This window comes from Saccoglossus kowalevskii, chromosome 6 (genome assembly GCF_978046115.1).
Source record: "Saccoglossus kowalevskii chromosome 6, keSacKowa6.1, whole genome shotgun sequence".
Taxonomy (NCBI): domain Eukaryota; kingdom Metazoa; phylum Hemichordata; class Enteropneusta; family Harrimaniidae; genus Saccoglossus; species Saccoglossus kowalevskii.
Window position 1 is genome coordinate 25,566,612 of NC_140646.1, and position 25,002 is coordinate 25,591,613.

Consider the following 25,002-nt stretch of genomic DNA (forward strand, 5'->3'; position numbering starts at 1 on the left):
TAAATCGGCGGTCTATATATTACCTATTCAAATACATTTCTTACCGATATACCCACATTTGCCCCAGCACTTTATATACCTACCGACCACATCAACACACCCTCGACCTTTTATTTATTACATATTCAGAAATTGCCCTGAGCAAATTTATATTCCAATGAACTGACATTTACCACGGCTGCAACTAGTTACATCATTCCGGCATATACACGAATCATATTGCAAGCTAATGCTGGGTTCGGAGGAGTTGGATTTGTTGCGAGCAAGCCTTACAGTGCAGTAAAATGCTGGTAAAGGTGGTGATTTTCATATTTGAAGTGAACATCCCGGGTCCCCGTTGAAGCACTACTTTGAGCAATACCATTCACAAGAATTATAGATTACTGTCGACAGAGTCTCACTTTGAACCAGCTTTCAGACGAGGTTTTGAATCGACCTGTCGCTTATTTGCTACACTGGTAGTATTCATGGGAGAGGCTGTTTTTTCCTAATCTGGCCAAGTATGATATAAAGTTGTGTTTTGTATCACTACAATTTTCTATGCTGCTTTTGGCTGATACTACTTCTAGCTCGCCTGCAACGGGTATGATGTCCACGACAAAATTTGACTGACGATCATCGATGCGGCAGATCTCAATTAGGGTACCGGCTCTGCCGAGTGACCCCCGGACCCTGTACAGACTGTTCCCCGGTACACGCGTGTGGTCCATTGCCTCTAAGCTACAATTAAAAGTACTTTATTATCCTAACTACCATTTTGTACCGAATGCAGCGCGAATGTTTCTTAGATGCGTTTTCTGATTGCGTTTGGATAGTGGCGCTTTTCTCTGCAAACTGTATCATCGTTTCAGTTGGCGGATTAAAAGACTTTGGTTTCAGGGTAGGTATTGTCCATTTAACTTGCTGAAATTATTCTAGAACATGGTGTGGTTGCTACAGAAATATCTTAGTCTCATGCCCGGTTCTGTTAGATATTCTTGTTGAAAAAGCATACATTTCCCTCGTCCTGGCAAAAACAGGGTCGCCGAACCACGAATAAGGGATCATGATTTTTTGTTTAATGTCACAATATACAATGCACGTGCTAGTAGTTTATGATGCGAGTGATCCCGACTAGAAATGCAGTTATCACAACGTTACACATTTACCCGTCTTTCCCTGATGTCTGATTTGAGCACAGGGTTCGAAATTAACAGAAGCGTATCACGGGAGGCAAATGTTGTTGCTTTGCCGCCCTTCAAAATGTTTAAATATTCCTTAACTCTGTACCAGTGGCGGCAACACGCGAGGGGGGGGGGTGCCCTCGTCGCCTCTCCAAAATCAAGCTGAAACCCTTTATGTCAGCAAATTTTGCCCCTCAAAATACAGGATATAGCGTTTCAGAGTGTCTAGATTTCAAACTTTTAAAAGGGAAGCATGCCCCAGACTCCCTAATAAGGTCGCTTTTTCGGCGCGAGGCTAGTGATCAGATCTCGCCCCTCCATGTAAAATTCCGTGCCGCCGCCTTATACGTGTGCTGCAATACGGAAAAATCCGTATTATGAGTGGTTTTCAAACAGAAAGTCATGTCTGCCTACAAAAAAAAAAAAAGAAAAAAAAAGAGTATATTTGTTTTTCAATCGCAATGTCTTAATTCTTATGTGCATCTCCCAGGTGAATTCCCGATATGAATTAGTATCCAATCATACGTTCCGACCTCCTTCGCAAATAGAGGTTTTACTTTTGATTAGTATGAACATGCAGTGGAATGGCTTATTTATTGCAAATGTTTGTATGCATTTAGCGTTTTTTTTTTTCAAAAAACACTATTGAGCATAGGTACTCCAATTCGAGTGCCTCCCCTGTTTTGTATTTACAAATAAAATGTTAAGCATGACAAAAATTATGCGTTTGGTAAAGTGTTGCTGGACGTTGATTAACATTTTTGTGGCGCTGTATTTTTTTTAATCGAAGACGCGCATGCGCATAGTTGTTAAGCTTTTAAAATGGCGGTGTCGAGCGCGAGTTGTGAACTGGTTGCTGGTAGACTAAGAAGTCGTTGTCAGACGGATCAAGGCCGAAATACCCGTTTTAATGTGGCCGAAGAGTATATCCAAAAAGGAATAGACCAGCCTGGGTTTTACAAACACATGGTTTTGTGGAAAGGTGATTATATTCAAATTGTCTTCTCGTGTGATTTGTGGCGCTGATTTTCTGGGTAACTACAGTGTGGTTTCAGCAGTGTGGCTTTATTACTTGAATTGATCATTTTCAGATTTGCGGGCATGGACATCATCATTTGTAGGTCAACAGTAATCTAGCTTTGTGAAAGTATTTCGGTGCCATCCATGCTTATAAAGCAATCAACTTTTCAGATAAAACATTGACGCCACTGAAAAGTGGTGGCATGTGAAATCTTGGGTAGCCACGCCCACACGTTGCATTGCAAGTTGGCAGCAAGTTTACTAATACTCCGGTGTTGTACCGACTTCGCGTTTAATTGAGAACACTCATATAATATAATATTTGTCGCTGAACAATTGAACATGCAATTCAATTGCCTTACTGGAAATATAAAAGCTGTCGAAATCCAATGTGATGATGTATTTTGACTGTTTTATTTTCAGGAAGAGGTGTATTTGCTGCAAAGAATTTTACAAAAGGTGATTTCCTTTTAGAATATCATGGTGAGCTATTAACTGGAAGGGAGGGTGAAAGACGTGAAGACAGCAAGGAAAGTGTATTTCGTTACTTTTTCAAGCATAAAGGAAAAAGCTATTGGTTAGTATTTTCTATTAATATTTTGGCACGTTTGCCATTTTATTTTTTGACTAAGGTTTCCATCCATTTGTTGAAATTACTACCCAGAATGCTTTTTGCCTATCCCCCGCTGTTGCAATAGCATTTGTAATTCATGCATAGAAAATTCATAGAGATGACCCATAACTGTTCACATCATTTTTTTCTATCAGTCTCAAGTTTCCTTGCATCTTAGACTGGTATTTGTAGTGACAAGTGATGCAAAATTTGATAATTTTTGTTTGTTTTGGTATACCTTAATTTGTTACAGATAAAATTTTCAGGAAAATAAATATTTTTCTGGAAAATTTACCAATTGCAGCTTCCTCGGGTTGGAGCTTGAGCATGATAGAAGATTTCTGAGAATATCTATAAGTCAATATACATTATGAATGGTAATTTAATCTGACAGCCCTTTACATAATAAATACTGTTGGTTACTAGTATAAAGAATTAGTATTAACTTCAGAGTAAGATGTACATTTGTAGAGCTATGTAATTTGTTTTTAACAATGGGCAATACTGTTTGTTTCTACCTGACAAAAGAAGTATTGTTGTCTATAAATAGTAAAATTGATGAAAGTTCCAATATATTTTTAAAACCATTCATGACCGCTCAAGAACATTATTACCCTTATTATTACCATTATTACCAGGTATATTATTATTATTATTATCTTTTGTATTAACTCTAGGGAATGTAAATATTTGTTTCAAATTTTGCTACTGACCCCATGTTTTATTTTTCATATGACCATGTCCATTTTGTTTTAGAATGTTATTAATCATAATCATGTATGTAAAGCTGACTACAAGAATAAGTTTGTAAAGCACTATATAGGCTTGAAAGGTTATATAAACTCAAACTTGGTTAAAATTTGTTTTTTAGTGTTGATGCAACTGATGAACCTTCAAAAGGTCCTAAATATGGACGATTGGTTAATCATGAAAGAAAGCACCCAAATTCAAGAATGCAAGTAATAGAACTAAGGAGTCGCCCATACCTAGCATTGTTTGCAATCAAAGACATTGACGTTGATGAAGAGATTCTTTATAATTATGGACCAACTAGATTACCTTGGGAAGTTAAGGTAAATATCTATACTCTTACTGGAATTAGCTGGATGTCTGAAATACTGGCAGCCACTTTTTTGCTGTAAAAGGCGTTGCAGTGGTACTTACAGTGGTACTTACACTTAACTACTGTTGAGATATAGTTACACAATCATATATTGTAGATGATATTGGCTACAATGAAAGTTTTGTTTACTTGATAGTTTGTACATATTTGTACATATATTGACTGGGAAATGTTGTTGAGATTCTTTCTTGGTTGGAAGATTGTGTTTTCAGTTTTGATCATCTGTGTGTGAACTTCATTTCCTATAAATAGTATAGTAGAAAAAAAAATGTTTTGCTTCATGTAAATTTGACTATGTAATTCTGTTCCTAAAACATTTGGTCAACCTCTATGAATTAGCTTCACTCATGATGGCCTATAAAAACCACTTTACTAACTCAAAATTAATTAAATAATCTGCGTTTTATTAGGCCTTGTTGAACAAATTCCAAAATAGGGACTTGTGTTTTGGTTCCGTCTGTGTATATGTGTATATGTTCATTCATTGACAAGTCATAATGAAATACATATGCGTAGGATTTGTTTGTCATTTTGTTGATCTTGATTGACTAGCAGCCATTTCTGTCTCAAAAGAGGTGTTACCCAGACATGCCTATGTTGATTTTGTTCAAACTTGGTATGAACATCAGGTGACTGATGCACATTATGATAGTTTCATGGTTTGATTCAAATGGCTGACTGGTCTTCATTTCTCCAAGATATTTTTTGTTCAAATTTAGTACAAACGCAAGACGAATGTTGTTTTTTGAAATTATGACTGACTAGCATCCTTTTCCAAAAACAATAAAATTTCAAAAATTTGTACTTGCCATTGTCATTGTTTCTCAGGGATGCCTTTGCTGATTTCATTTACTCCTTGCATGATCACTTTATTTTGTTTTGTTGATTCAGAATGGCCAACTGGTGATTATTTTAGTCCAATAACACACCAAAAATCAACATTTCAACAATTTTGTTGAAAATCATTACAAAGACAATACATTACACAAGTTGATTTATTTTGTTTTTGTTTCAATGACTTTTGAGTGACTAGTATATATTTTTGTTCCCTCACACGCTCGTAAACTGTTTCTCAGGCATGTCTGGGTCAGTTTTATTCAAACTTGAGAACATGACACTATCACGTGTGAATCTGTTTGGTGATTTGCTTCAATCTGGCAGCTATGCTTTTTTTTTTCATAGTTTCATAAATATGCTTTATGCTTTAACAGATTTTGGTATGTAAAACATATATGTTTTGTTTTGCTATTTGATTCAAAATGTCCAACTGTATTATGTGTGGATTATGTGGATTTTTTCATAGGAGGTGTCACTTTGACTGAACAAAACATGAATATGATGCCATTTGATGTAACACCATATTTTAACATGCTGAATAATCTCCTAACATTTATTGTAATTTCTCTACATTTTCATTGTTTATATTTAATGCGGTCACTAAAAACTGAGCAGGGACTAGGGCATTGACAGTGACTTGTTTTGTAAATTTGTTATTTGCTTGACAGTGGTGGTATTTTGACTTGTTTGTCATATCAAAACATCAAAATGTTTTGTTGTTTTCAGAGCATTATTGGTGATTTTTTCTTGAAGTTTAGGTAATTTTCTGTTCTGGTTCCTCCTTGTCTTTCTTTGCATAATTCTCTGCCTTCATTGACCATTCTCAATATTTGGCCAAAACTGCCCATATTTTCTATCTTTTCAATATTATTAAATATTTAATCTGTATTATATCTACACAGTTGGATTTTTTATGTTTTGGCTTTTGGGTAGCTTTTTGTTTTGAGAATAATGTGCAAAATAGTATTCATATCAGCTGGTGTAGATTAGTGTCAGCAGTAACACAGAAGACACATGTGTCTGTACCTGAGAGAAGTGACAAACATAAATATCATGCATCTAATTAGTATATGCTTTTGTAATCTTGTAATCTCCCTGAATAAGTTGGGAAAAACAAGTCTTTAGGTACTATTTGCAATACACTTAGTTCCTGGTGTACAGTTATAATTATCAATGCACTATTGCAAGATGTATGCTTAACCTAAATCACATTGGATTATTTCTTTATCTATAGAAAAAAGTTCCTGGTGGTGGAAACAAACAATCAGAATCATGTGTCATGAACAGTAATGCCTTACTTGCTTGTGTTGAGCTTGATGGCTGTAACACTGAACCTGAATCATATGTCACCCACAATGCCAGTAGTGAACCACATGTTGACTGCAGCACTGAACCAGAATCACACGGCACCTACAATGCGAGTTGTGAACAAGATTGTTGCAATACAGAACCAGAATCACATGTCAACCACAATGCTAGTAGTGAACCTGTTGACTGCAGCACTGAACCAGAATCACATATTACCCACAATGCCAGTAGTGAACCTGTTGACTACAACACTGAACGAGAATCACATGTCGCCCACAATGCCAGTAGTGAACCTGTTGACTACAACACTGAACCAGAATCACATGTCACCCACAATGCCAGTAGTAAACCTGTTGACTGCAACACTGAATCGGAATCACATGTTAACCACCATGCCAGTTGTGGACCTGTTGACTTCAACACTGAACCAGAATCACATGTTACCCACAATGCCAGTAGTGAACCTGTTGACTACAACACTGAACCAGAATCACATGTCACCCACAATGCCAGTAGTGAACCTGTTGACTACAACACTGAACCAGAATCACATGTCACCCACAATGCCAGTAGTAAACCTGTTGACTGCAACACAGAATCAGAATCACATGTTAACCACCATGCCAGTTGTGAACCTGTTGACTGCAATACTGAACCAGAATCACACGGCACCTACAATGCGAGTTGTGAACCAGGTGGTTGCAATGTAGAACCAGAATCACATATTACCCACAAATCCAGTTGTGGACCTGTTGACTTCAACACTGAACCAGAATCACATGTTGCCCACATTGCCAGTAGTGAGCCTGTTGACTTCAACACTGAACGAGAATCACATGTTACCCACAATGCCAGTAGTGAACCTGTTGACTGCAACACTGAACCAGAATCACATTTCACACAGATTGACAGAAGTAAACCAGATAGTTGCAACTCAGAACCAGAAGCATGTCTATTGCCTGCCAGGTTTGAGCCAGAAGGTGATATCGTGAATCTTGAATCGTATATTGCACATGGTTCGGATGGTGGCTGCGTGAGACCAAAATCGTGTATAATACAGAATAGTGTGCTACCTGTCAGAACTGAACCAGATAGTGGCAATTTGAATTCAGGATCATTCATTTTACAGAACAGTATTTTACCTGCCAGAAGTGAACCAGATGGTGGCAACTTGAAACCAGAATCATGTTTGGTACATAATGATGCCAAAGCCGGTTGTGAGCCTGTTGACTTCAACACTGAACCAGAATCACATGATACCCACAATGCCAGTAGTAAACCTGTTGACTGCAACACAGAATCAGAATCACATGTTAACCACCATGCCAGTTGTGAATCTGTTGACTTCAACACTGAACCAGAATCACATGTTACCCACATTGCCAGTAGTGAGCCTGTTGACTTCAACACTGAACCAGAATCACATGTTACCCACAATGCCAGTAGTGAACCTGTTGACTGCAACACTGAACCAGAATCACATTTCACACAGATTGACAGAAGTAAACCAGATAGTTGCAACTCAGAACCAGAAGCATGTCTATTGCCTGCCAGGTTTGAGCCAGATGGTGATATCGTGAATCTTGAATCGTATATTGCACATGGTTCGGATGGTGGCTACGTGAGACCAAAATCGTGTATAATACAGAATAGTGTGCTACCTGTCAGAACTGAACCAGATAGTGGCAATTTGAATTCAGGATCATTCATTGTACAGAACAGTATTTTACCTGCCAGAAGTGAACCAGATGGTGGCAACTTGAAACCAGAATCATGTTTGGTACATTATGATGCCAAAGCCAGTTGTGAGCCTGTTGACTTCAACACTGAACCAGAATCACATGTTACCCACAATGCCAGTAGTAAACCTGTTGACTGCAACACAGAATCAGAATCACATGTTAACCACCATGCCAGTTGTGAATCTGTTGACTTCAACACTGAACCAGAATCACATGTTACCCACAAGGCCAGTAGTAAACCTGTTGACTGCAACACTGAACCAGGATCACATGTTACCCACAATGCCAGTAGTGAATCTGTTGACTGCAACACTGAACCAGAATCACTTTTCACGCAGATTGACAGAAGTAAACTTGATAGTTGCAACTCAGAACCAGTAGCATGTCTATTGCCTGCCAGGTTTGAGCCAGATGGTGATATCGTGAATCTTGAATCGTATATTGCACATGGTTCGGATGGTGGCTACGTGAGACCAAAATCGTGTATGATACAGAATAGTGTGCTACCTGTCAGAACTGAACCAGATGGTGGCAATTTGAATTCAGGATCATTCATCTTACAGAACAGTATTTTACCTGCCAGAAGTGAACCAGATGGTGGCAACTTGAAACCAGAATCATGTTTGGTACACAATGATGCCAAAGCCAGTTGTGAACCTGTTGACTTCAACACTGAACCAGAATCACATGTTACCCACAATGCCAGTAGTGAACCTGTTGACTGCAACACTGAACCAGAATCACATGTCACCCACAATGCCAGTAGTGAACCTGTTGACTTCAACACTGAACCAGAGTCACATGTTACCCACAATGCCAGTAGTGAATCTGTTGACTGCAACACTGAACCAGAATCACATTTCACGCAGATTGACAGAAGTAAACTAGGTAGTTGCAACTCAGAACCAGAAGCATGTATATTGCCTGGCAGGTTTGAGCCAGATGGTGGTATCGTGAATCTTGAATCGTATATTGCACATGGTTCGGATGGTGTCTACGTGAGACCAAAATCGTGTATAATACAGAATAGTGTGCTACCTGTCAGAAATGAACCAGATAGTGGCAATTTGAATTCAGGATCATTCATCTTACAGAACAGTATTTTAACTGCCAGAAGTGAACCAGATGGTGGCAACTTGAAACCAGAATCATGTTTGGTACATAATGATGTCAATGGTGGGTCAGATAGAGGCAAGACAAAATCATTAAAAAGAAGAGTCATTTTGCCATTTATAACCTCACCAGAAGAATTTCTCACCCCAGGTTATACTAATTCCTGTAAAAATGTACGTAAATCATCAACCTTGTTTAAAAAATATGATTCAAACATTGTTTTGGAATCAGACTGTGAATCTGACATTTCTGATTCTGAAATTTCTTTTCCATTTCTGCAATCTAAATGGGATAGAAGTAAAAATGTTGTTAAAGTTAGGCCTCTCACACCTGTACAAACTAAGGTTAAAACACATCCTTCAATGGAAGTAAAAACTGCAGCTACTCATGACAATGAAGATGAAAATGATAGTGAAAACTTTGAAGAAGACTATGACGATTCTGATGCTGACCCTACTTATGAACCAAATTCAGATTGTGAGTCGGATGTATCTTTTTCTTGTGAATTAGATATGCATAGTATCAGTGATGTGAAAACTACAGGAAATGACAAGCCATGGATGAAATCTAGCATAAGCCCCAAAGATAAGGCTTGCCAATCAGCTGCTATCTGTCAAAGTAGTGATAATTGTTCCAATAGTATCATTGTTCCTGATCTGTCGGATTGTGAGTCCGTTGAATTCAATACTGTGTCACCATTGTCATCAAAGTTTCATGGGAAAGAAAACAAGAATCATCAAAATACTTCTGCAGGTGAAATGAGCATAGAGTTTGTAAAGTCTTCAGAAAAAAGAAATCTGCCTAGTACATCATCTACTACAAAGAATCTTGAGAATGACATCCAAATCAGTTCTGTGAATCCTTCCTCGGTGCAGGTTCAAACAACAAATAATTCCAATAGGAAAAGAAAATGGGACAAATTTGCTTACTGTGTTTACTGCATGAACAAATATCCAAAGTTACCAAGGCATTTTGAGAATAAACACAGTACAGAGAAAGATGTTGTCTATGCATTAAGTTTCAGAAAGGGAAGTACCGAAAGGAAAATTTTATGGCAGAAACTGACAAATAAAGGCAACCATGCTCATAATGTTGAAATACTTAAAGATGGATATGGCTATATCATACCATACAGAAGACCATCATTTACAGTTCCTGTATCGCAGTATCTCCCTTGTCCTGAATGTTTGGGTTGGTTCATCAAAGCAGAACTGTATAAACACAACAAGATATGTCCTGTCAAACTGTTTGAAAATGCAACACCAAAAATAATTCATCGAAGAATACAACAAGTAGCAGGAATGTTATTACCACATAGTGATAATGTTACAGAGGGTATGGCGGACAGAGTGCTATCTAAAATGACTCAGGATGAAGTGGCAGTAATTGCAAGAAATGATGATCTTATCATAGAATTTGGATCCAGGGAATATATGAAAGTTGGTACAGAATCTGCAAAGATTCAGTACGTGAAGCAGAAAATGAGAGAACTTGCAAAACTTCTAATACAACTTAGAAAGATCAGTAAGAAAAATGCATCCTCCCTAAAAGAATATATTCATCCTTCAAAGTTTGAAATTGTAATCCAGGCAACACAGCAGTTGGCAGACTATAACCTTGACGACAGAGTTCTTGGAAAACCTTCTCTCGCATTAAAGTTGGGTCACTCTCTGAAGAAATGTACTACAATCTGCATGGCTGAGGCAATCAAAAATGAAGACTCTACCAACGAATTAGCAGCTAAGAAATTCCTTAAATTGTGTGAGATACAGTGGGCACAGTCGATAAGTTCACATGCACTTAATACTATGAATGAAAGGAAGAGGAACATGCCAAAATTTCTTCCATTAGTTGAAGATGTTGTGAAGGTAAACATGTATCTGAAAAAGACTGCCACTGATGCTTATAAAGATCTACAAGAAGATACAACCACATCAACCTGGAAGAATTTGAGCGAGATAACGTTAGCCCAATTGATTTTATTCAATAGGAGGAGGAGTGGGGAAATGGAAAGAATGCTTCTAGAAGATTTTAAAGAAGTAAGAGGAGTCAATCAAGAAGCTGGTTCATCTTTGACAAGTTGGGAGCAAAATCTGTGTCGTTTGATTGATAGAGTTGAAATAAAAGGCAAAAGAGGAAGAAATGTGCCTGTTCTATTAACCAAGGATCACTGTAATCAGATAAAATTACTTATCGAAAAAAGAAAAGCTGTTGAAGTCAATGTGGCAAATCCATACATTTTTGCGTGTTTACAAAACTCACTGCGCCCAGTACGTGCAACAGTATGCCTGAGAAAGTTTGTAACAAAATGTGGCATTGAACATGCTGAACGGTTCACCTCTACAAATTTAAGGAAACAAATTGCTACAATGTCACAAATCTTCAATTTGAAGGACAATGAGCAAGACATCCTTGCTGGATTTTTGGGACATGACATAAGAGTCCATCGAGAGTTTTACAGACTTCCACAGAATACATTACAAATTGCAAAGGTCAGCAGAATTCTGATGGCATTTGAGAAAGGAAATATTGGAGAATTCAAGAACAAAGGACTTGATGAAATAGAAATCAACATAGATGGTGAGTAGTGTTTTATCCCATGATAAATTCTGCGTTTCACTGCTATGACACTCCAACTATTGTTTTTACTCAATCATCGTCACCTTCTTTAGTTGTATGTCAAATATGGAACTAGCATATAGGCTGGTCACCTTTCCCTAAATTGAAATGCCTGAATTTGTTGATGGAATTTCAATCAATGATTATGGGGAATTGCTATTAGTATCAAATATACACTAGCCAACGATTATCAGTATTTGCTGACACTGTTAAAGATAACAACAAAAATTGTCCCCTTGTATATGCCAGCAGAAAAACCTGAATGACCGATAGAATGAACAGTCTATTGTGTATTGATATTAGGTTAGTATTTGTTCAGGAAATAGTTTTTATCAATGACACTGAACAATCTTTGCAGTAGTTATGCTGTAATCTCTTTGAGCACTGTCTTAGGACGAGAATTGAAATAAGTCGTATGATATTTGTCATTTGGCTTACTAACTTTTCAAAATTGTGTGAATTATAGATGAATGTGAGAATGAAGACCTACTGAATACTGGTAATATCATTGAAGATGAGGAATTTCAAGAAATGAATAATAATAATACAGATATAAATGGAAAACTACAAGACAAATGTATGCATATTGATGATGAAGATGTTTCTAAAGGTTTGTTCATATATTTAGTGTTCAGTTTAATTCACCATTTCCTAAGGCACTTGGTGTTCAGTATTTACATGCACTTAATACTATGAATGAAAGGAAGAGGAACATGCCAAAATTTCTTCCATTAGTTGAAGATGTTGTGAAGGTAAACATGCGTATCTGAAAAAGACTGCCACTGATGCTTATACAGATCTACAAGATACAACCACATCAACCTGATAGAAAAAGTATTTATTGTAATAGGGTTTTTGAATGGTTTATGTTGTTTTACAGGTGATGTAGATACAATGAAAGTAGGGCCCTACTCGATAATGAAGAACAGTATATTGGACCTGGGCCATAAAAAACAGCTGTCAGATGATATTGTGAACTCTGCTATTTATATTGCCACAAGAGAGAAAAAGGTATTTATTTTATGTTGAAAGGTTCTGAACAGGTGGAATGGTGATGGCTGAATTGGGAAGCTGAGTTTAAGATTTAATTGCATACTGAATGATAAAGATTTTGGTAAACTTTTACTTATTGCTGCTCAATGGAAAGAAATCTTGTTTTTCTTGTAGATATTCTGGTACAGGGTATCCCTGACCCTGACAGTGATAATTTGTTCAAAATTGATAGACTTTGTTCACATATCAATGTCACTTTCAATCAAACTTAAATTGGTATGATAACATGTTTGGTTGTATTTTCCCCAATATTGCTTTTGTAATTTGATATTTGACTGGTTACCATTGGTATTTGTGTTATTTAGTCTGTGTTTGTTTATGATGATTGTGGAGTGTGGGTCTCTCTGATTCTCTTTTCTGTCAACATAACAGCATGGCAGATTAATGGAGGGGATGGGAGGGGGGGTCTCTGATTCACAACTTCTTTGTTGACCTGACCTCAATGGGAATGCCTTAGATATATAATGATCATCAATGAGATTAAAAAAGTGTTTAACATTTGACACTCATTCATTTATAAGTCACTTGAGTAACTACTATAATCTGTTAATAATTTGTGCTACTATTTAAAGATGCATTCTGATTGACCATTCTCTATGAAAGTTTGTCAGGTCTGTGTTGAGCATTCACAATCGGACGAAATGAATTTTATTTATTTAGATTGAGTTATTTATGCACTGTTCATCACTTTCTGATGCTATCTGACGTGAATATTATGTAAAATACAGTGTATATGTATTGAAATATATTTTTTTCATTAGTGCATAATATCCAAAGTGTAGTGCACTTCAACAGTTTTTTAGTACTTATTTCCTCCATTGGTGTCTGCTGTTATGCTTTGTTGCCACAGGTTATTCATTGCTTATCATTAAACATAATCTCCTTTATTTCATTGCTGACAATGTAATTTTATATTGTTTTCAGGCCATTCTTTTTTTTGACCACAATTTAATGACATCTATTTGTTTGAAGGGTGAAATGGCCAAACCAAAAAAGGTAATTATCATTTAATATTTTCCAGACTAGTCAGCTAGTGGAAATTTGTTTCTTCCATTTAGCAACAATTGTTACTAGTCATGTGTATTATTACTAATGCATACAATGTATTTACAGATAAATCTTTCCAAGTATGAGATGGTAATAGGTGCTATGTTTGAAGGTGGAGAAACAACTAATTCTGGCATAATAAATGGACATTGGACACTTGTGGTAAGTTGTAAAATACTGTAAATAATTCAGGCACCATTTTCAATTTTACAGTTGACTCTAAAATTCTTGTATAATTGTTTTCTATTTCCTTTGCATTAATCCATCAGTACTGAACAATTTTATTAGTCCCCGTTCGGATGATCCGTGCGTCCGTCCGGAGTCATATCTCAGAATCCCTTTGGACCGATTATGTTAATTCTTTGCATGTGCCTAGTATCTTATGTGGGACATATGCACATGCAGTGGTTCAGCGATTCGATTCAAAATGACCGACTAGCAGCCATCTTGTTTTTTGAAAATTTTGTATTTTGGACATGCTTTGTCAGTTGTCATTCAAACTTGGTACATAGATTATACATGCTAAGATACATGTCCATGATGATTTATTTTGCAATTGGATGAATTGAATTTTGCATCTTGTTTTTTTTTTTTTTATGTGGTATCTTGGATGTGCTCTGTCAGTTTTCATTCAAATTTGGCACATACATTTACCTTATACATGTTAGGATGCATGTCCATGACAAATTGTGACAGCCATTTGACTTTTTGGCCTTACTACTATATTTCCACAATTTATGTACCATTTTCATTCGTATTGGCACATACATCGTACATATCAAGTGTGTTTCATAATCAGATCAAAGATGGCAGAATAACGGCTGTTTTTATTTTTGGCCATATTACTACTACACGGAACACGTGTTTTGATGTAAATAAACAATCTGTTGTATACACCACTTGGAACTCAAGTTTCAAGGACACGCTCGCGACAACCCCTCCGCTTTAATATGACAAGCACAAAGAAAACTTTCAAATATTTAACGGGGACTGTGTCATTTTCAATGACTAGTTTATTTCTGTCCAATATGAGAATTGATTTTTGTAATGCTTTACAGGTGGTTAAGCAAAAAAGTCATGAAATAATATATCTGAATTCTACTGGTGAAAGTAAAGAGACAATGGTGACAATTCAGCAGAATTGGAAGTAAGTAGGAAGAGTTCAATTATAATTTATTTTTTTCTGTTTTTGCATAATTTTGTAGATTTTTAATTTAACTCAAAGTTCTGGGATATACTGTAGTATGAGAAATAGGTAGTTATTGTTTGAACATAACTATGTCCCCAAGAGTGTTTTGTTGCTATAACAAAATATTACATACCCCGGTACATGTAGTTGTGGAGCAAATTACCAAGAATTGGATAAGGTTGAATCCATATGCACTCCTACTTCAAGTATTATTCTTGATACAAGTGTTTGCTATAAATTATCAGTAGGATCCTGTGCCACCTACGTGCCATAGTTTACTTACCGTAACACAAAAAATGCACCTAACTCTTGCCCAAGATTTTTCATTTTCAACAACTAAAATATCTGTTATCTTTTAGTAATTATGCAAGTAAGAAGGGTGAAGTCAGTACTTATACTATATTGAAAGTGGATCATACAATGCAAGATGATGCTGTATCATGTGGTGTGTTAGTCATCAAGGTAATTATGGACTTTCAGCTGCATTTAAAATTAAAATAGTGATATATTAAATGTCAGTGAAAATAAATGGTTTTACAGTACTTTCTCAATGTATGTATCATATATCAGGCCGTTGTATCGACAGCAATGTTTATTTTATTGCTGATAATGTCATAATACTTTTCAGTTTGCAGAGCAGTTTGCTAATGGACAGTCTACAAAATTAATGTATGACATGGACAATATAGTGCAATTTAGAGAAGATATATCACGTTGTATTGTAGAAGCAGGTAAGCTGCCATTTTTAGACATAATGAGAGACATTTTACAGTTCCCAGTCATGGCTGTACTTATTTCACTCAAATTCTGTATGATCATCTCACAAAGTTTTTTTTTTCATGATGTGATTAACATTGTCTGACTGGCAACAGTTTTATTTCTGAAGTGAGCTTATTAGTCCCCGTTCGAACGTAGTCCGAAAACGGGGACTTATGTTTTGCCCTGTGTGCGTCCGTGCGTGCGTCCGTGATCACCTGTATCTCGAACATGCATGGGCCGATTAAGTTCAAACTTCACTCATACATCACACATTATATGGGACATATGCACATGCATTTTTTTCATGATTCGATAACGATGGCCGAATAGCGGCCATTTTAAGGCCGAAAATGCATCAAAATCAGACATTTTCACCATTCCGGACCCGGATCTCAGTTATGCATGGACGTATTTCGTTCAAATTTGGTACATACATTAAACATAATAGGACCTTGATGCACGTCATATTTTTTGGGGGGGATCGGGTTTGAAATGGCCAACTGGCGGCCAATTTGTTTTAAAGAATTCAGTTCTGGATCCGTATCTGAGACATGCTTGGATTGATCGAGTTCAAACTTCACACACACAAGGTACATCATGTCACAAATATGTATGTGCATTTGTTTCATGATCTCATTAACGATAGCCAAATGGCGGCCGCTTTAAGGCCGAAAATGCATTGAAATCGCACATTTTCACCATTCCGGACCCGGATCTCAGTTATGCACGGACGGATTTCAGTCAAATTTGGTACATACATTAAACATAATAGGACCTTGATGCACGTTATTTTTTTTCTGGATCAAGTTCGAAATGGCCGACTGGCGGCCATTTTGTTTTAAAGAATTCAGTTCTGGATCCGTATCTGAGACATGTCTGGATTGATCAAGTTCAAACTTCACACACACAAGGTACATCATGTCACAAATATGTATGTGTATTTGTTTCATGATTTCATTAACGATAGCCAAATGGCGGCCGCTTTAAGGTTGAAATCGCACATTTTCACCATTCCGAACCCGGATCTCAGTTATGCATGGACGGATTTTGTTCAAATTTGGTACATACATTAAACATAATAGGACCTTGATGCACGTCTTTTTTTTTTTTTTTCGGATCAAGTTCAAAATGGCCGACTGGTGGCCATTTTGTTTTAAAGAATTCAGTTCTGGATCCGTATCCAAGACATGTCTGGATTGATCAAGTTCAAACTTCACACACACATGATACATCATGTCACAAATAGATATGTGCGTTTGTTTCATGATCCGCTTAACAATAGCTGAATGATGGCCATTTTAAGGCCGAAAATGCATCAAAATCATGTATTTTCCCAATTCCAGAACCGGATCTCAGTCATGCATGGATGGATTTTGTTCAATGTGTTGTACATATGCAGGTGCATTTCGGTCATGATCTGCTTTGAATGTATATGTCACTTATGTCACTCAAATCACAGGGAGCCCAGGAACTATAATCAACTGTAGTACGCGGTGTTTATGAGCGGGGGGGGGGGGGTTATCGGCTGGTATCGAGTGTAAGAAATAGACAAGGGATGAAGGCTCCAGCCAGCTCACATTTTTTAAACTCGAAAAAACAGACGAAAAGAATAAAAAATAAAATCTAAAAAAAATACCAGGTTGAAGAATATTAGTTGCTCCTTCAAATTTTGCCAAAGCCTTGCCTACATTTTACCGATATCTGCAGAATAAATCAAGAAAACTACACAAATTGACTCCATTTAGGAATTCCTAACGGTTTGCCCGAACGCACGGCAAAGTTTGGAGGCGTGGCCTGTAGCATTTGGCAACAACCAATCACAAGACTGGTTACGAACCAGTTGAGCAAGGCTAACCGAGTCGTGACCTCGATGTGGTTCGTAACTAGTCTTGTGATTGGTTGTTGACAAATGCTGAACAGGCCACGCCTTCAACTGTGCCGCGCGTTCGGGCAAACCGTTAGGAATTCCTAAATGGAGTAAATTTGTGTAGTTTTCTTGATTTATTCTGCAGATATCGGTAAAATGTAGACAAGGCTTTGGCGAAATTTGAAGGAGCAACTAATAATCTTCAACCTGGTATTTTTTTTAGATTTTATTTTTCATTCTTTTCGTCTGTAATTTCGAGTTTAAAAAATGTGAGCTGGCTGGAGCCTTCATCCCTTGTCTATTTCTTACACTAGATACCAGCCGATAACCCCCCCCCCACCCCCCCCCCACCCCCCCCCCCCCCCCCCCCCCGCTCATAGAGACTGCGTATTACAGTTGATTATAGTTCCTGGGCTCCCTGTGCTCAAATATGAACGGAACGGGGACGTGTCATTGACAATGACTTGTTGAATTCTTGAACGTGATTTGATTCATTGGTATTTGGGACAAAGACAGTACTTGAAATAACAACTGAATATAACATCAATTTATCTGTTTAACTGTTTTCCAGACATGCATGGTATAATTTTGTTCAAAATTAATTGCATTTGCCATATTGATTGTTCTGATAAAATTGTATTTTTTTTTATTTTTAGCTTCAGAAGATTCTAAGACGCACATGTCAAAGAGAGCTTCTGTGCATACTCCATCCCTAGAACTTAAGAAGACGGATTTCCTTTTACCTATGAAGAAATCTGTTGAAGGTAATTTTATTTCCCTTACCGTAAGACTAAACTTATTTTTAACTGTAACTAATCTGTGTTCTCAGTTGCAATTTTAACTTGAAACAACTCGTCCAAGAAATATTTTCTAGCACTTTATTAAATAACTGGCCACCGGTTATAAAATAAGTCAGCGGTGAGTCAGCTTTCCTAACACCACTGGTAGCACTTTATTGGTTCAGTGGATAAGGTTCCCACAGGGTCTCCTGAGTGGTCTACAACGAGCTTATTCTCAGATTACCAGGGTCACATTTGGGTGTCTGTGGTTGAGTTAGGGGTTTGCTATCTTAGTTGAATTACCCGGTCAATAGAGTCCTCTAACCATTCCTCCTGTGCGATTACCACTGGTACCAGTGTTAAATCCAAAGTACACCAGTATTATTCCAACTAATAAGCAATGTAGGAATTCATTGACGTTAATGGTCTGGTTCAATCCGCTTTCCTATGGGTGCACCCCTACAATAGTCAAGTGACAGATAAGCTGGTATCGGCTTTCTGTGTCTGGTACACACATTTACAAATCCCCAGTCAATCCTCACTTGTTGGAGTCAGGATTCCAAGTTGGTTCAAAGTGAGTACACCAAAACTATTAAACTCCCAACAATGTTGACAGTGACTTGCTATAAAATGTGTTAAATATCACTCTAGTCAACACAACTGTACAGGCGATTTCTCCTACTCAGTCCTAGTTGGTCACGTAATTTTTAGTCTTTGCAAAGTCATTACTTATTCTGACCAAGTTTTCAGCAAGTTACACTACACACTTGTCATAATAACACTTGTGTACGTTCTCTTCAAGTCTACGGTCACTGCTTTGCTTGTTATCTCTATATCAGTATTTTCCCATCCCATACCTACAGAAATTGTATTCCACCACAATATTTATCATGGGAAATGATAAAATGACAATTAATATTAAACAGCATTAAATTTTCTTTAATTATATTTTTATATCTATTAATTCAAATCTAGATCTTGCTGTGAACAAGACACAAGTTTCTAATAAAAGAACCTCCACATATTCTACCAGTGATTCCTCACCAAAAAAGAAGAAAAAATCAGCGGAAGGTATTGTTTTTATTTTATCTCTTATTAGTTATCGTGTGGTTGATCAGTACCAGATGCTGTAACATTATCAGACAATAACAGGGTAGTGCTTGAGGACAATGCACAAAAAAGATCAGCAATATACCAAATTGTCCGCACTTGTGAAGATTGTTTAAACAACAAATCCATTACTAGTCGTTTAAGTTAGAAAATCCTGGTCTTTTTAATTGCAAAATTACCTATAAACATGTTTTTGTATGCCATTTGTTTGTGAACGTGTTAAAGTCAGGACGCAATAACAACAGAGTTGTTGTCCTTTTTCTTGAGCACATCACTACATTTTGGGCATTATAATTGAAATAATGGATTTCTCGCTGCCATAATGGATGGAAATGGCCTCTTAAATAATGTGTTTTTTCTGCATCTCGCTCATTGAACACATCCCTGTACTAGTACTTGACCTCTTATTGCTAAATAATGTCTGGTAAATGGGTTTTCTGCAGAAAGTATCATTAGTTGTTGCATTCCATCACAAATCTCCTGCTTATAGGAGTAGAGTATTCATGCTTGTTTGGGAGAAATTTCCTGAATAACGTCTTAACTCATAAATTTGAACTGCTCGCAACAAAAAAGTACTTTCTTAGTGAATGTAGACAAAGTATAGTGTGCGAAACCTTCGAGGGTGTCATTCTTTTGGGTTTGTTTTCAGTGCTCCATTACTTGTGATTTCAGCTTCATTTACTAACTGCCTTGATTTGTGTTATTTTTATTCCAGATGTAATTATGTCATCACTGTATAACAAGAGAACTTCCACCGATAACCCTATTCAGTCAGAAACTAAGAAAGCTTATTTACAGAGAGAACCTGATAAAGGTATTATAATTGATTGATTGTATTCCCTTCCTAAGCACGAAGTCGTATATATTTTGCTCTCAGTTAAAAATTAATTTGTCTTGTGGTTTCTACATTGCTTGCTATCATTAAGTCTTGAATACTAGACAGTTTTATTTCCATGCACTAAGTTCTTTTGGACCTCTTTTGGTTTAATTACATTTTCTCTTGTGCTTAGGTGTGAGTGATGGGAAAAAGATGTGGACCACAGAAGAACGGACAATAGTTAAAAACTATTTTATGAGAAATATCAGAATGTTAAAAGTTCCTGGAAAGATTGAATGTACTAACTGTCTGAAAGAGAATCAAGTACTGGCCAGCAGGTCATGGAAAAACATAAAGTATTGTGTGTACAATCTGATAACAACATATAAAAGGCAATCAAAGTCAAAACAGCATTATTCTTAACTCTGGCTACAGGTCTTCTGTATGCCATTTAGTTGGTGGGGGTGGGTTATCAAATACATGCAAGAATGAGTTTCATCTTTCTTACATGTGTCTTGAATGCTTCTGTTAGCATGTGCTTTCATATATGGTTATGGTCAAAACAAGTCAATTTATATTGATCCAGTATAAATTAATTTTGGTTTATGTGCTTGTCTAGATGCACTTCAAATAGAGCAGATAAATTTTCAATTATAGGTAATAACAGTATGCAAGATCAAACTTGTTTGCATATGAATAGATAAACTATGAACATAATTTCAAAGCTTCACAATATGATGAAACCTGGGCTCTAAAAGATGGTTATATCAGTTTCACAAACCTGTATCACACCTTGTTCAACACTTGTTGGGCACACAACAACCCATCCCATCACGCAGCATTGCCATATTTTTAGTGTTTAAGTACGGATGGTTTCATTGTGTGCCCCTCATACATGTATATTAAAACCTGAATATTTGATAATTTGTTGTCGTTCCACCCCCTATCCACCATTGACATTTGCTGTGATGATATCATTTACTTTATGTAACTATTGCTGATTTTTTTAATGTACATGTATTCAGTGTGTACCATTAAGAATAAAAAAAAAGGCATTCAAACAAATTTTATGTTCATTAATGATTTATTATGTAGAGATTATGTTTTAGTTATGTTTGAAACATTCACTTTATATGTGTATAATTTGGAAATTTGAGAATGACTTCAGCCTTGGTAATATGCTAAAAAACAACAGTATTGACTTCTGTGTGAAGCATGTACTAATAAAGTGAGTATGAGGTTACCCTCTCTGTAATGAAAATGTTGGCTGCAATAAATGGAGTCACTTCCTTGTATGGAATATCAATGAAAAAGATGGCAACAATAAATACAGTCCCTTCATTACTTGGAATATTTTGGTTTGGAAAAAATAAAGTCACTTAAATACACTGATTATCAATAGTTAACATTAATATATACAGTCACTTCATTGTATGGAATATCAATTAATATCTTGCGAACACTAAATGCAATTATTTCATTGCATAGAATGTCAATGAATATTTTACGAACAATAATACAGTCATTTCATTGCATAGAATATCAATAAATATTGTGAAATTAATATATACAGTCACTTCATTGCATGGAGAATATGAATGAATATTTTCAGTGGCAGATCTAGAGGGGAGATTCTTGGGGTCATCAGTGAATGCAGACATTTCATTGAATGAAATATCAATGAATATTTTGCCATCAATAAATAAAGTCACTTCTTTTAATGGAGTATCAATGAAAATTTTGACATCAATAAATGCAGTCAATTCATTGCATAGAATATCAATGAATAGTGGCAACAATATATACAGTCACTTCATTACATGGAATATAAAAGGATTGTCTTGCAATAATCATTTCTAATTAAAAAGGAATATAGTGTAATTATTTCTGTTTTAGAAAAAAAAACAATCCAAAAGTCATCGCCTTGAATGGTTTATGTTTGAAACAGTTACCTCTGCTTTAGATGAGCAGTGAAATATCTTGTTTATTTGCATGTTTTCCGAGGACTTGCAACAAGATTATGAGTGACACCCCCTGAAATTTCCTTGTCCTCGCAACAAAATCACAGTCCTCGGAATTTTGTCCTCTGTGGCATAGGAAAAACCAGGTCAGCAAAATTTTGAGATACTCTAAAAATGCGTAAACAGGGCATATCCTTAATAGATTTGATGATATGTTTTTTAATTTTATGGCAGTAGGTACAGGGGAAAATGGTGTCCTCGTATGGGGGGTGCTGTTACCTAGTCCTCACAACATATAGCAATCCACGTATGTGTGTGTGTGTGTGTGTGTGTGTGTGTGTGTGTGTGTGTGTGTGATGAATCTATAAATATATTTGACTTGGTTGGGAAAAATGCTGACATGATGTAAACATCCGGGGCAACAGAAAGGGGAATTTTTTAACACGAGACGAGGGTATTGCGAATCATTTTATCACTGACGAGCGTACTCGCAACATGGCTTCGAACCAGCTCAGCACTTACCTTAATGAATTCTCAGACAGTCTCCTACAGGACGCGACTCCTGGAATGTCTACTCCAGCTACAGCACAGCCCAATGTTTCTGAAAATTCAACTCGCCGTATTAAACGACGCAAAGTCACGAATGCACTAGCTATAAGTGGCACAACGCGTCCGTCGCCAGCTCCACCGAGAGGTGAGGCCGACATTTTTACATATTTGCTTTGCCCTGTCAAGCAATTGTTTGTCACAGTGAATACTTTTCGCGGACAAACTTATGTTCACATTCGCGAGCACTATAATGGTCACCCAACAAAACGTGGTGTATCCTTACGGATGAACCAGTTCAGAATATTGAATGATATTATACCTCAAATCAACCGGGCTATCAGATATGTTCGTTTTCATTTAAAAATCCAAATATTCGTTGCTCATTTCCCGACTTCTAATGCATAGAACATTTTATGTATTAAAATGATAAAACCGTGAATTTAAAACCCACTGAATATGCCTGAAATGGTAAACCCGCGTGTGAAGTAGACCACCCGTCACAACTCCAACATTGGTGTCTATCCTATGGATTCGTCGATAAAAATAGCCGGATCGATGAAATCCGCTTTTTTATTGACCAAGCTTTATCTGAGATTGATATTGGTAAAATTGCCATGTGTTATGACGCATTTCAACGCATTTACCCAGATTTGGTTGGAAAATTTTCCAAGCGTTATACATGTATTCTGTTTCAAAGGTATAAATCTAACCCTGAACTGTGTTTAGATTCCTGTGAAATTACGCTATCAACTCGTGAAATGGATTCCCAACTCCTTGACATTATACAACAGCATATATAGAATAAGAATGTCAATCATTCTCCGTAGTACAGTGAAAGACACTCGTGAAATGTGTTTAGTTTCCTGTGAAATTACGCTATCAACTCGTGAAATGGATTCCCAACTCCTTGACATTATACAACAACATATATAGAATAAGAATGTCAATCATTCTCCGTAGTACAGTGAAAGACACTCGGTGAGTTTTCTACTGATCCCTAACCCTATTTGTTGCGCAGATGACGATGGAAACCTGTGAACTCCGTAGCCGACTCTTTTACGCGTGATAGACATTTGAATGACCTTTATGTGAACAGATATATCGAAAACTATATATATATATATATAATTTTTTATCACAGATGAGCGATTCTGATTAGAAAAAAGTGTATTGACTTTTCGATGTTTTTCGTTTTTCTCTTGTTTTTATTATAATCGAATATTTCTTATATTACTCAGTTTTTAATCCATTCTTTTTGTTTATTTACTCAAACAAGAAACAAAACAAAACAAAAACAAATTGTATACTTTCTATATACTCAAAATGTCATTTTTTATTCTTATATTACTCAGTTTTTTAATCCATTCTTTTTTGATTATTTACTCAAACAAAAAAAAACAAAAAAACAAAAACAAAACAAAAACAAAAATGTATACTTTCTATATACTCAATTCATCTACTCAGTTTTTAATCCATTTTTTGATTATTTACTCATTAGTAGATTTCCCCTTCTTTGTGTAATAAACTCCGTTAGTTTTCAAAATGACGTGTATTTATTAGTGTGTGTGTGTGTGAGAGAGAGAGCGCCCTCTACAACACATTCTGAAAAATCTTTCGTCCACGCCTGTCCAATTAAAAAAATAATTAAAAATAATTAAAAATAATTAAAAAAAAAAAAATGATGGTAATTTATGCAAATGTATTCACGATGACCTCGACACGACCTCGTATTCACATCAATTTTATGTATGCAAATGTATGCACAATTTCCCATTGTGACGTCATCCTCATTCAAATGAACCCCTTTACAGCCATGGTCCTCATTTATGCTAATTTATGCACGAATTCCCATTGTGACGTCATTATTTATGCTAAGCTATGCACGGCCTCCCATTGTGACGTCATCCATCCCCGTATGACGTCATCGCATCCCAATATGAACAGCGCCCTCATGGTCGTACCTATAGTAGCGCTTAAACTACTGACGTTCACTAGCGTTCTCACGGCGCTCTGCTGGCGCTGTCCCAGCGACTTTGGGCGACTACCAACGTTTCTTCAAACGCCAGAGTACGCTAGCCAGAACGTCATGGTGTGACTGCGCCATTAAATTAGGCGCAAACTCGCACAGGTGCGTGGTAATCATCATATTGGAATTCAACACCGAGGCTTCGCCAATAGGATAAGAGATGTAAAGAAATGGAATCTATTTAAATGATTAGATCACAGGGAATTAATACTTGTTTAGCGCAGCGTCATCCAGCTTACTAACTCAAACATTGATAACAATACCGTGCATGTTTAATTCCATCGGTTATTAAACTTGTGGCAGGTAC

At 36.6% G+C, this 25,002-nt stretch overlaps 1 protein-coding gene across 1 annotated transcript; it reads left to right on the forward strand.

The window, feature by feature from the left end:
- Positions 1 to 2,529: 2,529 nt before the first annotated feature.
- Positions 2,530 to 21,224, forward strand: LOC102802935 (uncharacterized). Its single transcript, XM_085500638.1, has 18 exons — positions 2,530 to 2,760; positions 3,668 to 3,869; positions 5,991 to 6,359; positions 6,969 to 7,256; positions 7,557 to 7,844; positions 8,145 to 8,454; positions 8,602 to 11,499; positions 12,005 to 12,148; positions 12,419 to 12,549; positions 13,516 to 13,587; positions 13,705 to 13,800; positions 14,697 to 14,785; positions 15,187 to 15,289; positions 15,456 to 15,558; positions 18,110 to 18,217; positions 19,208 to 19,303; positions 20,058 to 20,156; positions 20,353 to 21,224. Exons 2-18 carry the CDS (start codon positions 3,750 to 3,752, stop codon positions 20,580 to 20,582), a joined length of 5,544 nt encoding a protein of 1,847 aa, XP_085356764.1. The 5' UTR covers positions 2,530 to 2,760; positions 3,668 to 3,749; the 3' UTR covers positions 20,583 to 21,224.
- The last annotated feature ends 3,778 nt before the right edge of the window (positions 21,225 to 25,002 follow it).

Bases quoted from the DNA above. Each gene is read 5' to 3' on its own strand.
- LOC102802935 (XM_085500638.1), top strand. From the start codon at position 3,750: ATGCAAGTAATAGAACTAAGGAGTCGCCCATACCTAGCATTGTTTGCA. The intron at 13,801-14,696 runs GTAAGTTGTAAA...AATGCTTTACAG, and splicing joins ATGGACATTGGACACTTGTG to GTGGTTAAGCAAAAAAGTCA. The intron at 18,218-19,207 runs GTAATTTTATTT...ATTCAAATCTAG, and splicing joins TATGAAGAAATCTGTTGAAG to ATCTTGCTGTGAACAAGACA.